At 45.2% G+C, this 17,887-nt stretch overlaps 1 protein-coding gene across 38 annotated transcripts in view; it reads left to right on the top strand.

The window, feature by feature from the left end:
• Positions 1-16,301, top strand: part of ANK3 (ankyrin 3) — a 255,966-nt gene extending 239,665 nt beyond the window's left edge. For 30 of the 38 annotated variants that reach the window (XM_032115997.1, XM_032115999.1, XM_032115995.1 and 27 more), the window contains 5 exons: positions 1,669-1,767; positions 9,719-9,802; positions 9,924-9,983; positions 11,760-11,852; positions 14,895-16,301. In XM_032115997.1, coding sequence (XP_031971888.1) covers positions 1,669-1,767; positions 9,719-9,802; positions 9,924-9,983; positions 11,760-11,828 — 312 coding nt within the window. In that variant the 3' untranslated portion in view covers positions 11,829-11,852; positions 14,895-16,301. The remainder of the gene's footprint in view (positions 1-1,668; positions 1,768-9,718; positions 9,803-9,923; positions 9,984-11,759; positions 11,853-14,894) is intronic. The other 8 variants (XM_032116005.1, XM_032116002.1, XM_032116021.1 and 5 more) reach the window with 4 other exon arrangements.
• Positions 16,302-17,887: the final 1,586 nt, after the last annotated feature.

The raw sequence follows: 17,887 nt of genomic DNA, 5'->3' as shown, positions 1-17,887 counted from the left end.
AAAGTATGGAAGAAGTAGATTTATTTCTGTGGAGAAAAAGGGAGAACAAACTAAAACAACTTGCCAAAGTAAGATATTTTATCCATGACCCATTTGGAAAGAGCCAGGAAGCAAGAGTCACCCACCTGCAAGAGAAGGGCTGCAGCAGAAGCAGTGTTCTGGCACAAAGTTTGCACCAAGAGATAAGTGCAGACAATTGATACTGGTCTGACGCCTGGTGACGTGGATGGAACAAATCCTTGGCTTCATCCCAAGTCCACATAAACATTTACAAAAGCAGTGCAGTAATGGTGTAGGTCATATAATTCTTTGCAAATGCTCAAGCATCAGATTCCAGTGATCTTTCTAAATGAGAGGAGCACAGCACAGTTGCTCTGTTATTCCAGAGAGGATGATGTCCAGCACATGGTCAAGGTGACTCTCAGTGTCAGAATTCCATCACAAATAAACCACTTAAAGCTGTTTATTAAAAATATCTCTCCCTCTAAAGCCTTTGTGCCCTCTGGAAATCTTCTGCTTTCTTGTTACTTCTTCAGGAGAGGATTGGTTTATAATTTTTTGTATCTATATTTGACTAGTGCCAGAGGACTGCAGATGAATTCTGTCATCCTGCCCTAAATGCTTTTTGTTATATAGTTCTTCTCCTCCACCCACCTATGCCCACTCTTATTTTGCACATAATTTCTGAGAAATGCTTCTTGTTTAGGACGTCTTGGGCCAGATTCAAAAAGAGAAACAGATATGCAGTTCTCAATATCCACTATTCATGATTTTAAAATCAGTTTGGGGGGGCTGTCGTTGAGTAACAGAGAGGAAATTTTCAAATTTCTGTGCTCAGGAAAAGGTTCAGCTGAGTATCATGGGAGAAGGATCTCTGCCTTGCATCCATCACACACAGAGGTCTGAAGCCCTTTGTCAGGCACATGCACACAGAGCTGCTCAGCCCCAAAGCTGAGCTCCTTGGGGGTCAGAGGGGAAACACCAGGGCTGGCAGAGGGTGCCAGGGCAGAGTAGACACCTGTGGTACCTCCCAGCACTGGGCTGTGCCCCCTGGGCTGAGCTCTAAAAGCTCCCTTCTTGAAAAAATGCAGAATGGTTGTGCTTCACACTGCAGTTTTGCCACTTACAAAAGCAGATAAATACTGAGCAGGAAAGCCATTTACATGGAGAAGTTCTTCAGAAGGGCTATTTTTAACCTTCTGTGTGGAGGTGCTTTGCCGAGTCTTCCTTGTGACTGTCTTCATTTATTAGGGAATTCACTTCCCATACCTTGTGAATCTGTAAAACTTGTTTGAAAGAGTAATTTTTAGGAGAAAAAAGATTCAATTAGTTATGACATGGTTTAGGGGGCTTTTTAACACAAAATTAAAAAGAATTGCATAAGGTTTTGAAATTTCACTGGTCAGATGCATTCCAAATACCATTTTCTGAGACTTGAGAGCTGCTGAGATATTCCATAGCTGGTGTAATTATCAGGTTACAGCATGCCAAGGAGCAAAAGGGCCTCCTCCCATCATGTACTTCAGCAGTGAAACTGCGAGTCATTATGTACATAACAGACAGGGAAAACACTGTCCGTGATAACCTCTGTTTCCTTCTCCTAGTCCTGATCAGCATGTTCTGTCTTGCAAACGTGCTGTTCAAATGTACTAAAACTGCATTTATTAGGAATGTAGTGACAGTGACAGTGAGACTGAGAGTGATTCAAGCTCAGATGAAGAGCAGAGAATTACTACAAGAGTTTACCGACGGCGGTTGATTCTGAAGGTACTTGGTGATTTGCGTTCTTGAGGCAACGTTGGCATGGACGTGAGTTTGGTCTGCTGTGTCAGAATGTCAGATTTGGCATACGGAAGCCCCCCTGGTAGTGTGCTTTCCATTGCCAGTATGGATTTATAACACAGTGCTAGGTGGCCTTTCCTCGCTTAACACAGGTTTATGGGTGTCTTCTGCTGGAAAACAGCTGTGCTGCATGGAGTGCTGTGTCCTTCACTGCCACTGTAGTGCATGGCATCTTAAAGACTGCAGCTAGATGCAGCATGTTGGTCTCCTGTAGAGCAAATATGAGCCACAGACAGAGATAGGTAACAATATTTTTTTTTCTGCTGTTGTCTTTAAAGTATTCTAAGTTACAAGTTAAACATTTGCAGGAATACACAAGTGGGATATAGGAAGTATGAGGCACGTACTCTAGCTGAGACTTGTGGTCCTAAGTGCTTAATGTTTTCTGGAAAACCTCAATACAGTAGATGATCCTCATTTTAAACCTACGAAAGTTAAAAAAAGTCTTTGCATTGCCTTCAGTGGGCTCTATTTAGTATATTTATTTACAGTTAGCCCTTATTTACAGCACAATATACTTTATATACTGATAACATAATCATATAAATAATTGCATTTGCCCTTACAATATTTTTTGCGTGGTCATACAGTATGGCATTATTTTCCTGCAGCATGTAGCATGAGGAAATAATTCTGTATCAGAAACCATTATGTAATTCCTCAGTAACTTACAGGATTTATTAGATTCTTATTAGAAAATCATATAGTCAAGCCGTGAAAAAAAAAAGACGGGCACCTTAGTGCTATTACAGCACTAGTGCAGTTTGCCTAAGCTGTAATTGTTACTTCAGGAATAATTTGTGACATTTCAATTGCACATATCTGTATCACTGTTGCTTGCATGCTTTATGGAGAGGAGTCTGCACACCACAAAATGGACTGCACCTCTTGTGTAATGTGGGTGGCAGATAGGCTGCTCTGCACAGCTGCCAAACAGTCCAAGGTGCAGATGCTTTTGGAAGAGGCAGGGTGACTTTTCTGGCTGCCTTCACCACTATTTCCTCAGTATACCCGTGGTGCTTCCGTTCGGGACAAGCCAGGAGTGGCAAAACTGAGCTCAGCAGAAGTGAATGTTTTGTCCTATCCCCCATCTCCCCAGGCAGAACCTGCTGCCTTCCGTGAAAGGCCCTGGGCAGGTCAGAGTCTAACCCTTCCTCAGTAATTCCGCCTGCAGATAAGCCCTGACTGCTCAGCCTTAGGAATGTGGTTTCTGTTTTCAAACGGGGCAGGCGGCCTGTGGGCGAGTACAGCCCCTCCAGTGCTGCAGGAGTCTGGTAACACACAAAGTGTGAGTGTGCTGCAGTTTCAAAGACTGCATAGTTGGCCTGTGGCTAAGGGCCCCCACCCAATTTATGTCTGAACTATTTTGGTGTCCGTTGGTTTGCAGTCAGGAAATGTTGGAGTAGAAGAGGGGAAAGCATGTCAAAGGCAGCTTTCTCTTGCTCTCCGAGTACAGCCCCTGTGTTTAGAGAAAGGCACAGAAAATTGGTTTTAAGTGTGGTGGTATAATTTGGAGTAGAACTTTTAATGTAGCCATGGTAAAGCAGCATATTGAGTGTTGGAATCTGCAGCTGGTGCAGAGCCAGTGGGGAGGGTGTGCATGGTGAGTGGAGGCGGCTGAACCCGCGCTCTTGGGAACGTGTCTGAGCTCAGATGGATTAGAGCTGTACCTGTCTCTTGATTAGAAAATACATGTGATTCTTTGGTTATTTTCTGATCATTTATAGCTTCTTTTTTTAGCCCCCACTCTGCATCTCAAGACAAGCTTAAAAGAGAACAAGAAAAAGTTTGAAAGCAACAATCATCAGGCCTTTTAGAGAAAGAGTTTGATAGTGGAAACAACCGTTTTGAGCAAGTAAAGTTTGTGAAATGGTGGTATGAAATGGAAAAATCAGGATTTAACATTGGTAGGGATCTGGACTTCTTTCTGCATGTCCACTTTGGGTGAACTGAAATCTTTGTGAGAGCATGTGCAAACTGAGGAACAGCTCCTCGATCAGGGAAGAGGTCTCAGGATGTAGTGCTCAGAGGCCTGGAGCAATGCTCTGAGTCTGCAGAGGGAAAATAACTCACACTGCTGCTGCAGGGCCCCCAGCAGTGGCTGGGAACAGCAGGTTCTCTCTCACCTACCAGTGCCCCAGTGCCTGGCAAAGTGGGTGCTGTGCCTGACTCCACAGCCCCAGAGCCCCTCTCTGCCAGCTTATGTCCAACAGCAGTGGGGAGGGGATGGGGGTGTGCTTGGAGCCTCCACTGAGCAGAACTGCACGTGGGAGCTGTGTTGTTTTACTGTGGCCTTTATTAATAGGATCACAGAATGGCTTGGGGTGGAAGGGACATTAGAGATTGCTCAGTTCCCACCCCCTGCCATGGCTGGGACACCTACCACTAGACCAGGATGCTCAGAGCCCCATCCAGCCTGGCCTTGAACATTCCACAGGTGGCTCATCCACAACTTCTCTGGGCAACCTGTGCCAGTGCCTCACCACCCTCACAGTAAAGAATTTCTTCCTAATATTAATTGTTCTTCCTGGTATTCATTACTGCCTGCTTGTTGCATTAAAAGCAACAGAGGTACTCACACAGCCTGCAGGCATAAAGTTTGCTGACACCAAAACCTTGAGGATAAATTGAGTCCCGTGGAAGAAAGGCTTTGCCATGTGCCTCCACAGGTACTGTCAGGGCTGAACTGCTTCATTACCTTTGCTCTTCTTTCCCACCTTGTTTTTGCTTTCCGTGCCATTCTGCAGTATTGCTAACACTATTACTTCCGTTTAACTGCTGCCTTTGCTCTCTGTCCTGGCCCAAATATGGGGAAAGGCTTTTCTCTCCCACGGAGGTATTTTCCCAGCAGTCCAAGAGCTGAGTCCTGTCAAGTGCTCAGCACTCTAGAGCACATTCCCATGCGATTTAGCACTTCAGAGGGCTGAGCCCATAAAACCAGACAAGCAAGGACTGATGCCCATTTCCACATGTAATAGGATCGTATTCTAACCTCAAGGTAGTGCAGATGTTTTTGTTTTTCTTCCTTTCCCCTCTTGTGTTCACATGGTAGATTGATGGGATGGGGCATTGCAAAAGAAATGGGTTTATGGTAGTGCAGGAATGTGAGCAATTAGCACACAAGGGAAAAATAAGAGTGCTTGCCACAATGTGCACATTCAAAGCCTGATCCAAAGCTCCTTTTATTCAGTCATGGCAGAAATCAGTGTCCAATTTTTCCTGCTTTTTCAGAGGTTGTTAAATCTTTCATGGATACGAATTTTTGGCTAAAGCTGTTGTAGTAAGATTCTTGCCAAAAGGTTTATGGTAGAATGTAATGGAAAGTAAAATACATTTCTAAGCAGTGGTTATTCAAATCTGATGTAATTTAGTATCTTGTATTTTTGCTATTTCTTGCCAATTTTTATTAAAGTTTTGTCCCTTTCCATGCATTTTGCCCATGAAATGCCCCATTACTGATCGTGGAGGGTTTGGTTCAGCCTGCACGGGAGAAGTGGCCTGAGCAGCAGTTAGTCAAACTAGAGCCAGCAGCTCCCATGGTCTTGCTATTAAGGGGAAGCTTATTTATGGAAAACGAAATGTGGCCATCCTGTAGGTGATAAGAATTAAATGCCTGTGCCCTGTGTGGGGAAGATGGGAGGCATTTCCTTTTGTGTATTCAGCTGGGCACAGCCTCTCCACTGCAGTCCCTGTCTGGCTGGGAGAGCTGCAGGTGAGTGCCCTCACCCTGTCCTGCCCCATGAGAGTTGGAGCTGCCGGCCTCAGTAAGACAAGAGGAAGTAAATTAAACCCCAGACTGCAAGTGCTGTTCTGAGGGTGCTCATCACGTTGTCCTCCATGCCACACATGCCAGACCTGTGCCCCAGCTCCCAGTAGTGGACTACACTCTGTCCCAGTTGCAGCACCATTTGCTCTCAGGCCTCTCTGCCTTGCCTGTTGTTTTGTTGGGATTTTTCTCCCCCTCCTGTGGCTTTAGCAATACATCTGCAAACAAGCAGCTACAGACTCAGCACGGGCGCAGGCGGAGAGTTGTGGTGTCTGATTAACAAGGTCTCCCTGAGAGGCAGAACTCACTAATGAAAATGGCCTTAATGGAAGATGTTTGTTTCTCCTGCCACTGCCACAGAGGCTCGAGACCCCAAGGAGACTGAGGCGCAGCTGCTCTTCATGCATTACAAGAATGTGATCTCGAGGCTGAAGGGATTATGTCCTGATGCTGGCTTAGGCCAGTGAGGGAAGAGGCCTGAGCACTCTGTACAGCTCCTGTTCCCATTGCAGCATTGCCTCTGGTCCTTTGCAAAATTAAATATTTAGGATCTTTCCGTCTTGCTTATTTCCGCCTGCCTTTTTATCCATGTGGGTAAGACACATCCAGCTGCACCTTTTTTCTCCACTGTTACAACAACACTAGACGTATGGGAGGAATAAAAGGGACTATTATCCCTCTAGTAACAAAACAAACATGAAAGAAACCAGAGCTCTGACAAATCTACGGTGAACTTTGGCACAATACTGCAGCACCAACTGTATAACTTCATTTATCTGGAGGTCCCTGGGAACACCCATAATGTGCAAATAACTGTTAAGAAAATCAGTGGAGCTGGCAGAAGACTTTGAGGAAACTGCTCTTTGCCTCTCGTGCCCTGGAGAGCAGCAGAGAGAGGATAGCAGCTGGTTTTGGCAGGACTACACTCCAGTGAGCAGGGTGACATTAAAGCACTCTGCTTTGCAAAGCTTCCTGGCATGTTCTGGAGCTGAGGCTTGCAGACTGCAGCCTTTGTATGCTTTAGTCCCAGGGATATAACTGGGCTTCCAGTAATCATGGTATTAAGTTTTCTCCCTGCCTTTCTAAAGCTTTTGGTATTGTGACAGTGATTTTGACTGGTCAAGGGTAAAATGAAGCCCACATAAGTATGATGCAGCGGAAAGAATTTTGTTCTTTAGCTGTGACGCAGATGCACCAGCTTTGTGTTTAAAAACAGCTTTTGTTGACAAGGTCATCTAATGTGCCTTTCTAACCCAATGCTGGTTTGAGATCTTACAACTAAAACTGCCAGTGGGTAGGGATTTTTTTCCTAGCAAACATCCATCTTTATAACTGCATAGGATTAGGAAAGTCAGTAAATCAGATCTACCTCCTGCCAGTTGTGAGCCCTGCTGTAATTTAACTACCCACCAGCAATAGAATTGTGAAAGCTGGATTTCACGCGTGCTGACTGCTGAGTATTTACAGCATTTATCCTTAAATTGTGCTTAAAGGAGCGTGTAGCTAATTAAAACCCAAGATTCACCACACCTTTAAAACTGCATTTTATTTCAAGAGACATCTTTCAGTGCAGCAGTACACTTTTTATCTTAAAGCTGAACACGGTAATTCTCGCTAGGTTGTTTTAAGGGATAACCTTGTTCATAGCTGCTGTAAGGAGTCAAAGAACCAGTACATGTAAGTGGTGTTGGTGTGCCAAGTAGTCTGGTGACCTTGCTACTGACCATGTTATTTTATTTCTGGTTTTCATGGGTTTTGTTGTAGTGCCTTTGGAGATCCTGCTCATGAGAGGATCCTTTGTTCTCCATGGGATGTCTGAGCCAGGGTTCCCTCTTGCTCCTTAGGGCCCTGTGTTGGAGCCCACTGCGCGTCTCTGAACCCACATGTGGAAGGCCAGGAAAGAAACTGTGCAGCTAGTTCCCCATCTGCTATGCATCTGATTAAAGTATGAAGTCTCCAGAAACAGTCTTTCCCCCTCCCATCTCTCTGTGAGTAGGAAACCCCACAGGTTTCAGTTCCCAAACCCTTTACCCAGTCACTGCCTCCTGCCTCGCAGCAGTCCCGTCCCGTTCTTGTTTCTGCCGCCTCGCTCATGAGAAAGGAAGCAGCTGGCTGCTGCTGGGGCCTCACTCGCCGCAGGGACCAACCTCACACCTCCCTCCTCCTGCACGGAGCCTGGGGCAGTGCTTAGGCAGGTGTGTCATTCCTCCTTCTGGGACCCCTCCTCAGAGACCCTCTGGGGAATGAAGTGTTCAGGCTCCATCTGAGGGCTTCAGTAGCTGTTTGTTCTGCCGTGCTTTTGTAGGGATGCCACCGTTCCCTAGCCCGGGCACCTCAGCTAGGTCCCCGCAGCCCCAGGTGTGTCTCAGGCACAGGACATCATCCTTATGTCCCTATGCAGTGGAATCTACCTGGCTGTGGAGCCTGCCCTTCTCTGGGCAATGCTTCCTGAAGCACCAAACTTCAGCAAGTTGTACAGTTTGTTAACAGCCTGTGAAAGCCTGGGGAAAAAGATGTGTAAAATGTCTGAAACTGTTCCACTGCTTAATTATCGAGTGGTGACTTTGGTACAGCTTTCAGTGTGAAACCAGCAGAAATTCTGTACTTGTGAAGAACGACAAACGTGGCCAGGGGCTCTGCTCTGCAGTACTCCCCCCTGGCTCCTGCCCACTGCAGTCCTCCCCAAGCAAGGAAAATGGAAAAGCTTGGCTAGAAAAGACCACAAATGGCTTGTAAACAAAAGGAAAGGTTTGTTTTGCTTAGAGCTTAGAAATAGCATACAATCCTAACATTACAATGTACATATTGAAAAAGCTGCGTTAGTAGGGAAAACGGTTTTAAAAAAATACACATGGCATCACTGTTATTTGTTTGTTACAGAGCAGTGCCAGGAGCTTGTGTAGACAACTGTGTAGTGTATAGACTGCAGTAAATAGAAACTGTATTTGCCCTGTGCTGTTCAGTACGTGGAAGCATTACAAAAGCTGTAATAATAGTCTCCTTTCAAATATTATTTTGTAGTTAATATTGTTATAACATGTTTTATACAATGTTTCTTTCTGCTTCCTCCCTCTAGTTGTAATTTTTCCATAGTGGTTTGAGGGTGAGGGGAGAAGAAAAGTTTTAAGGACTTTTTTGTTTGTTTGGATTATTCATTTACAAGTGGAAATTTTTCATATGGCCAGCTACATTATCATTATGTTTGCCTTACTTATATGAAAGATATAAGCACAGACAATGGATATTTTTGAAGCATCAAAAGCAGTGCTTGCTTCAGCACCCAGGTTTGGAAACATGACTTTGTGAGGTGAAGTTAGCAAAGTTCTTCTGGAACATAAGCTCAACTGCCAGCTAGGCTCAGACTCTAAAGTCATGTCATTTATTTATGATTTGAGCAATAATTCCTGAAAGTGGAACTAAGTCACTGGCATAGCAGTTAGGAAACTGCTTTTGCATTTATTTACACTGGTCTTATAAATTGCTGGTACTACGAGAAGTGATGGATGGAGTGCTCCTGATCTCAGTAAGTCATGGACCAAGCTGCCGAGGCTCTACGGCACGGTGGCACCGTGCTGGGCAAAGTGTCACGTAAGATAACTTCCTCCATTTTGTAAGTGCTGAGAAGTCTTGTCTGTCTTCTGTGTGTGTGTAAGACCTCATGTTTAGCAAGCTGTAGGCAGAGCTGTCTTTTTAAGTCCCAAACTTCCCCCATCTTAGACCATGTATCTGTGTGTGCTGGGCACTGAGAAACTGTGAAAAGCTAAGGGATGTCTGATTGGAGATTATATCATCATGAATTTGTGCCTCCATCTCAGAGGACTCAGACTGACCACTAGATTTCGTTGCCCAGAGAGCTTCCTGACATGCTTTAGTTAATAGGAGCATTGTGCTAGAAGCTCCCTGCAAGCTTTAAGGGAACATTTTGTAGAATAAATGCACAGATATCAGCATTGCTAAATGATCAAGGCTTTCATACAATTCGTGCGACATAAAGCAAACTGTTACATAAAGTTGAAGCTAGCATGTGCTTGTTGCTTGGATTGGTGTGGAAATATGTGTGGGTTTGACAGAATATAGGCTCTATTGCTAATCTTATAACACGTTCTTTAGGGTGAGGAAGCAAAAAACATTCCTGGTGAATCTGTAACAGAGGAACAGTTTACCGATGAAGAAGGCAACGTCATCACGAGAAAAGTAATCATGAATTACATCACTGCTCTGAGTCTTTGCATTCAAGTAACTTCTTTTAACATACTTTCTCCCTTTAGAATCTAGGAAAAAAAAATCGATGCTTTTCATGTATTGCTTCCCACAGATCACCCGGAAGGTAGTAAGACGCGTTGTTATCCCCCATGAGAGGAAAGTTGGTGAAATGGTAATGCACCGGGGACTACCAGGAAATAACAGTAGGCGCAGAGGGTTGTGTTGACTGCTAGAAAGTGCTGCTAAAGGGCTGGAGGTTTGCATTTAACAAGAAGCCTTGGCAAAAAGTGTGGTGCTTGCAGTTTTTGGCAAGTTGTGTGTTGGGGTCACGGGGCAGGGGCGGTGTCAGGGGGGCCTGGCTGAATTCTGTCAGCGCAGGGCATCAAGGTCTGTTTCTGTACAACAGGCAGCGGGCCAGAGCCGCGGGTTTGGGGCCTGGCTTGTTCCATCAAGTTGAGCTGTGTCTGTGTGTTTGGTTAAGCCCTTGCAGAATCTGTGCCTTACAGCTGCAGGTGGATTGTGTGGCCTTTCCACCAGCCCAAAGGAGTGAGCTGCAGTCTGATCCCAGCGGCCTCTCGTTCACCTGTGTGGTACCCCTGGCACTGGGGACTGAGAATTTGCAGGATTCAGGGCAATGGGAACATACCCAAGCAATGGTATCCTTTACAAGCAAGCACCAAGACAGGATTTTGTCCCTGGTGATCAAAATTGGAAGCCTTCTGCAGGGCTGGACTATGTCCAGCTTTATCACCCTGAAAAAGAAAGGACAGTGGGAAGAGTAGGACTGTTGTGTGCCAGCACACCCCAGCCCCTCTTGCAGAGGGCTTCAGTGACAGGGGCAGGAGTGGGGAGGCTGTGCCTCAGCTGTCCCAAGGAGGCCTTGGGGGAATGGGCATCACCTCTGGAAACAAATGGCTTCAGAGGAGCTCATGCCTTCTTCGCCAGCACATGGCCCTCAGAGGTCTCTGCTCCAGTAAAACTGTCATTGGGGCTAATGAAATTCTTGTCTGAGTGAGAACAGATTCAGAAAGGAAGATAACAAATACTCTTTATCTTCTGGTAATAAATAAATTTTAAAAAAAGAAAGCCGGGGACACACATGTCACAGAAGTAAGAGAATGGAAACAAACTTACTTCCATTCCCTCTCTCCTGCCCAGCAAGGGGGTAACATTTTCAGTGTGCTGCACCAGATTAGATTAGTTGGAAACCACAAATAGTCACAAATACATCAATGCAGATCACCTGAGGGGTAGATTCTGCCCATAGCCACACATAAACTGATGGCTTTCTCTGATGTGAGTGAGGCTTGTGATTACTGGAGAATTTATTTTTAGATAATTATTGAGCTACTTTTAATGAGCAAAGATGAACTTTATTTTGGGGTTTGCTGTTTTAAGGACTCTGAAACCTGCACTGCTTGTCACTGTCATTGGTTTTACTTCTGCGCTGCTTCAGTGGTGGTTTTTTGCTGGCTTTCTTCCTCTTCCCTTTATTCTGTTACTAACCTGCTCACTTTAAAGCACAGATGTTGTGAAACATCATTAGAGCAGCCACAGCCTCTGCTGTTGGGAATGCCCAGCAATCCAGCTGACCTGGGAGGATGGTTGGGAAAGGTGATTTTTCCTTGTCAGTGGCACCAGCTCCCGCTGCAGTTGGCAGCAGGGGCTCAGCCAAGGACTGACTGCCAGCCAGGCACCCCAGCCCAAGGGTCAGGCTGCAATTGTAGAGCTGTGTTTTCTACTTGAAGATGATATTTCAGACCTGTGCTTTTGCAGCTCAGCAGAGTGGATAAATAGATTGTGCATATCTTTGAAATGAAGTGTTAATGTGATTTAACTGCTTTTTACTTATCCTGTTACAGCAAAATGTGGAGCCTGTTTTGGAAGCAGGTTTACAATTACGAGTGCTCTCTGCAGACTGTGTTAATGTTTATACTTTTTTTTAAAGCAGGGAGAAGCTTATAAGGTTAAGACAAAGAAAGAAGTCAGACACGTGGAGAAGAAAAGTTACTCATGAAAGCTGAAAGCCGACCACTGAACGGTCAGTGTGATCAATTTTCTTCCCTTGTTGAAGGCTTTTGCCAGCATGGGGAACAGCACCTGGGCTGCACAAAGGCTTGCCTTTGCTACCCTGACTTTTCTTTCCAGCTGCAGAGCTGAATAGCTGGCCCTTGATCTTGTGAGCAGAAAATGATCTTGTGTTCATGTATAGAAATTAAGCTTTACTTCTTGGAAAATAAAGCAAAGCAATACTCAGGCATGTGCAAGATTTCTGGGAATTTTACAATGTCTAGTGTTTGTAATCCATAGAACTTTCTACCCCTAAAAACTTAAACACAAATAGTAAAGTAGCTGCACACAAATAAACCTGCTAGGGATGAAATGCTTCTTCCACTGTCAGACGTGATTTGAGGGCAGTTATGCTAGTCAAAGTCCTTTTAAGTGAAGTGTCTCAATATTTGCCAACAAATGAGCCCTACCAACTGTTTCTTGTGAATTTTATTGATCCAGCCCTAACGACTGTAGCCAGCCAGCAGCTGATGGTATAAGGGCTTCCCAAGCTAAACCCAAATGCACAGACTTACGACACCCTTGCAGGGGGCTCTGTGAGGACATGATGGAGCACCCCGAAGCCAGAGGCTGCTTTGTCTCCATGACACAGCTACAGTCACAAAGAGATGTGCCTGTAAATATGGGAGGAGCCTATCCACATCTATCAATGCTGGTCCATCAGTCATGGCTCCAAGTGCCTAGGTTTACCATATAGTCATGTCTTTTTTCTGCTCAGAACTTCTCTTAGCTTTGTTGGGTTTCAGGAATTGGACAGAGGAAGAGTTTAGGAAATGCAAGACTCTGTGTTATCCTTTTACTATACATATGGTGTAGGGCTGACTGTAGGATTTAAGAACAGGATAAACAGGACCTGGCAAATAGACCAGATAGTGAGGAAAAGGACAGACAGAAGCAGAATCTCTCCTGAGTCACCAGTCCCTTCTGACTGATGTAAAAGTAAGGTAGCCCCTGCAGCCCCCTGACCCTATAGTGCCATTTGAAACAAACAGCACTCGGTGTGTGGGATCTAGCTGAGGGATTTATGGGATTGAGCCCCAAGGAGCAAGCTCTGTGCAGTGACTGGTGTGATTTCAGTATCTGGTAAGCACCTACTGCATCCCCCTGAATTCTTGCTTTTACTGAGACCCCTCCCATGTGTGTTAATAGAATAATACTGCTTCATGTGGCTTGCTGCTCAATGTACTCATCAAATATTTATGATTTGGAAAAGGGAGGTGATTCTTTTGACACAGCTTTCCCCTTTATGGAGCTCAGGGATATGGGAGAAAAGCAAGCCAAAGCTATGGCACTCCTTGTATGAAATTGTGTCCCGTGTTGGGTCCCGTGCTGCTCCACTGTCAATCTGCAGGGGCAAAGCAGCAGAAATGTGTACATTCAGGCATTGAACCCCATAAGCAGTGCAGCTAAAGAGCCTGCCAGCATACAAGTTTGATGCAAAAGACACCAGGGATAAGGGAAAAGCATTTCATTTTAAAATGAAATGACATAAATAAGGCAGCCTTTGCCTAATGTATGAAACAGAGTCTGACCTTCAGGAAGCCAGAGTCAGAGTTCCTCAGAACCAGATTTGCTCCCATGACTGCTGATGCATTTCTCCTGGGATTTCCAGTAGGCGAGTCTTCCATGCTAGAGTCCCTGAGGAACTCGGAGAGTCTGCCTTAAATAATGAACCTTTGCTCAGGGGGGAACTTTGTCCTGTAAGTTGAATCTCTGTGCTCCAAACTTTGATAGGATAAGCATGACCAAATGTGCATTAAGTAATTATGAACCTGGTCAAGAGTCCATTGAGAGCGTTTAGTTTGGGTGCAGAAGTGGATGTATTTGCACAGGCAGGGGATTCTACAGAAAAACAATTTGTTTTGTAATCACAAAAGACAAAAACAATCCTGTTGAGGAGGCAGAGGTGGTTCTTTTCTTTGGAGTGTTTGAAAAAAATCACGATGTTAGCTAGGTTTTGCTGTGAAAATGTCCTTGTCACCATTGCAAATAAGCCCATGGTGAAGCATGGGTTGAAAGGAGAAGCCAAGAACTCTTGCGTGCAGTTCTGCAGGACAGCACGGTGTGAGCTGGTGTGACTGCTGCAGTGGGAACAGGCGGCTCTTAGCAGCGGGACAGATTTATGACAACTGTAGATGTGGGCAAGGACAGGTTGCTTTAGCGTGGAAGGAGACTGCGAGTGCTCCTGGACCTGTGACCTGATTAGTAACCAGGCATGTCCGTGCCAGCCCGAGTGCCGCCGGCGCCGCGCCAGCCACGCTCCCGAGCAGGCTGCCCCGTGCCCAGGTGCCGGAGAGCCGCGGGCCTTCCAGCTCCCACTTGCCGGTGTGGTTGTGTTTCTGCTTCCTGCCCTCTCTGCTGTTGTACAACAAATGTCACAAACTTGCTGTCTTTATGTGCATGGCTCTGGTTTGAGGGGTGAGAGAGCAGGAGCACGACCCTGTCTCCTCCGTGCCGCTTATGCAAGCCAGGCGGGAGATGGATGGGGCTGCTCCTCGTCCTCGCTTTTGTCCTTCACCAAGCCTCCTAAAGGCTGGGCTCTGCATTCCTGGCTCTGCCAATCACATTCCCTGAGCAACTGGCAGAGGGGAATGTGCAAGGAGAGCAGGTTTTCCATCACTGTGGGGATGCTTGCACACAATGAAGAAAAACGTGCCGTGGAAGCAGCAGCTCTCTTGGTCGGGAGATGATGCTGTTCCTTCCAGGATAAAAGAACCTATTCCTTGTCATCATTGGATCTGATGAGCTGGTGCCGTGTCCAAGGTGATGAAATGCAGTGTGCTGCGAACATATTTGTAAATCAGTTCACAAGCAGTGTGGACATCTGCAGCTCCATTTTCCCCTCATGCGGGGAGCTCAGCTAATGTCATTGCCTACCTAGAAACTGTGTGATTTAGCCTACTGCAGAATTCCATCATGCCAATTACAACTTTTCTGTTTAGTCAGGGAAAGGCATGAAATAGATTCTTAGGAGATACTCTTAAATGAGCTGTTCTCTGTTTTCTTTCCACAGAACTGTGTGCTTTTACTGCCGGTATTCTAGAGGGACACTCACGGAAGAAAAATCAACAGGAATTAAACATTCACCTATAAAAGTGTGCGTGTGTTTGCTGCTTCCCCACATTAACCGCATGGTTTTTATGCAAAAAGAAAAAAAACAAACAAAAAAAAAACCCCAAACAAAAAAATTAATTTAGCATGAGCCAATTTACAGAGCATGGAAATTCACGTTCATTCACGGGATTGGAGGGTGCGCAGTTACCAATGCAGTGTAAATACAAGATGCCATGCTGTTAACAGCTTCTCTCAAGCAGTTTGATGTCATCTCAAAAGAAATAAATTCCTGTGGCCAGAGAGGATGTGCGAAGACAAAATGGTTAAACCATGGAAAGACACTAAAAATACTAAAATCCACAACAGCTCGCCTTATTTTTCTTGGACCCAAACTGTCAGGGTATAAAACACTATTTGTTTCTTTTTTAAACATCGATAGTTTTGCTGTAAATAAATAACACTGTATAAATTCTAACAAAATAGAATAAATGTTGATAAGGCACTGCCTTTTCGATCACAAACAGAATATTGCAAATGCATTGAGCAGGCTAGGTGTCTCAAATGGCTGCACCTACAGGGATATTCTGGGTGTATCTTCACAGATTCTTGTATATTAGCAATTATAATGTTTGTATATGCAAAAACGCTAGCTTGATTTTAAAAAAATCTTTAAAATCTGCTGCAAATTTAAATGATTCCCAAAATGAGGAATTCTGTAGTTCTGTGAAAATTTTTCTTCAGAGTACTAATATTTTGATGCATGTGTTTCACCTTATTTTGATTAAATCTTTTCCAGTTTTGCAAACACTATACCGCAACATGAAAAATAAGATTTTATCTGTAAACACAAAGCCCTTCATCTAATATTTGTTGCTGTTGCCAATTTTTCAATGAAATGACCTAAGACCCATAACATATACAGTAGTTGCATTATGGGGAGGGGGGTGCTATCTGTTCTTGCTTTATAATGGGGGTAATGCTTGCAGCTTTAGAAGTGGGTTGGTGCTCTAAGGAGCACAAGTTTGGGATATTTTTAAATGAACTGAAGAGAAATTATTAGCTAATAGACTGGCAGCACGCTGTAAAATTATTACTGTATTGTGTACTGGCTATAAGATGTAGAATCTTTCAGTAAGCCAATCATCTGTAATCATCCTAGCAGTGTAATATTAGGTTGTTAAGGCTGCTGTGTTTTAAAGGGCATTTTTATTTGGGTTTTGGTGAAATACTTTAATTTGTTGATTATATTCATATGGAAACAGCATTCATTGATAATAGCTCTAATTACATATGTATGAAAACAACAAACACTGGATGATCTAGTTGATTATTTAAGCATAAAATAAATTGTGTTAAAACTCTTGGATAATGTGTGTTTGGCAGTGTTCTTGTACCCTACAGACATGAGGCTTCACAAGGCCAGCTGTTAACTGCCCCTGGCTTTCAGCTGCTTTTCCTCTCTGTTTTTTTTGTCTGATCCACTTCCTCATCTTCCCAGTGTGACAGGCCATCATTTGGCAGGCTCTCCCCAGGTCGGGGCAGCGGGGGGAAAACACAGCAACCAGCAGCACATGCCCAGCAAAGCTAAGGAAAACCCATCTCCCTGGGTCAGAGATGTGGGGAAAGGGCCAGTGCAACAGGGGGATGTGCAGCCCCTTCTCCAACACATGTGATCTCTGGACTTCCTGTAAATTCTTTTGCCCTGTCAAGAACCAGGGAAAGCATTACCAAAAGCAATTTTCTCCCCAGTGTGCTAAGTCAGAGCAGTAACAGACCCACTACCCATGATGACATTAAAATGTGTATGCCCTGTATATTGCGTGCACTTTTTATATTATGGGTGATGGAGCACTGCGTAAGGGATGTGGCCAAAACAGAGGTTTGTAGGCAGCACCAGTACACACACTGCTCTGAACTGCAGGCTTCTGCTCAGGTGCAATAGAGTCTCTTACACAGGGATCGGTTTTACCTGGCTTTTAAGGCAACATGAAGATGAGGTATTTCACCCCAGCTTTGGCACCTGAGGAATCACCACTGCTACAGATCCACCTCGGTCTGCTTGTTGTTATCTGCTGGTCCCCACAGGAAGTGGTCGTCACCTGGGGTCAGTCAGCAAAGCTCTCCTGACTGTGATGAACAGCACTTGGCTTCAGGAGAATCTAACAGGTTGGTTTGTCAGCGTCTCTCAGTTACTAGGGCCACCACCTTTTGAAGCAGGGACAGTAGATGAAGTTTTCATCGTTTCAGCAGCCAGTCTGTGTTGCAGTGCATGTTTTACCTAGGTCAGGATACTGCTGGTACAGTGCTGATAGCTCAGGTCCTTATGCCAGAGCTTGGAGGACAAATGCCACTTACAGTACCACTGGAGAACAACCGCGTCTCATTGCAGTTCACAGTCCAACAGCAGTGATCGTCCTCCTGCAGATCTCGCCATCCAGATGCCTCCCTCCCTTCCTTCGAGTATCCAGACCAGCTGAATGAGAAAGAGTGTTTTCAGTAAATGCTGTGAGATGTATGTATTTAATATTATATCATGACTGTACACTTGGGAGCAAAGGCTGTGGTCACAACCAGCGGGAAGGCAGGACTGTAGAAGAGCCTCGCCTCAATCTCTAGCAGAATCCGAAAGGCAGCATTTTGTTTGACTCATCCCTTCCTCTGCCTGGTGCTGGTGTGGAAAAAAGCTGTGACTGTACCTGGAGTGGCAGCTCTGGCAGGCAGCAGCGCTCTTTCTGTAGACAGAGAATGAGGCTGCCTGTGCAGGTAGCAGAGGTGTGTAGGTGAGTCTCGACAGCTCTCCTGCCGCTGCTGGTGGTTTGTGTGGCAGCTGCGAGCTCGGGGAGCGGGTCTCGAGTGTGACAGCACACGTGGGTAGCTGCCGGCTCAGCTCGGGGCTCCGAGGGTGCTCCGAGGGTGCTCTTGCAGCACGGCCCTGTCACGGGCAGCACTGGG

Source organism: Corvus moneduloides, chromosome 8 (assembly GCF_009650955.1).
Source record: "Corvus moneduloides isolate bCorMon1 chromosome 8, bCorMon1.pri, whole genome shotgun sequence".
NCBI classification, from domain to species: Eukaryota; Metazoa; Chordata; class Aves; order Passeriformes; family Corvidae; genus Corvus; species Corvus moneduloides.
The sequence above is the reverse complement of the archived record's forward strand: the minus strand, read 5'-3'. Positions and strand labels throughout refer to the sequence as shown.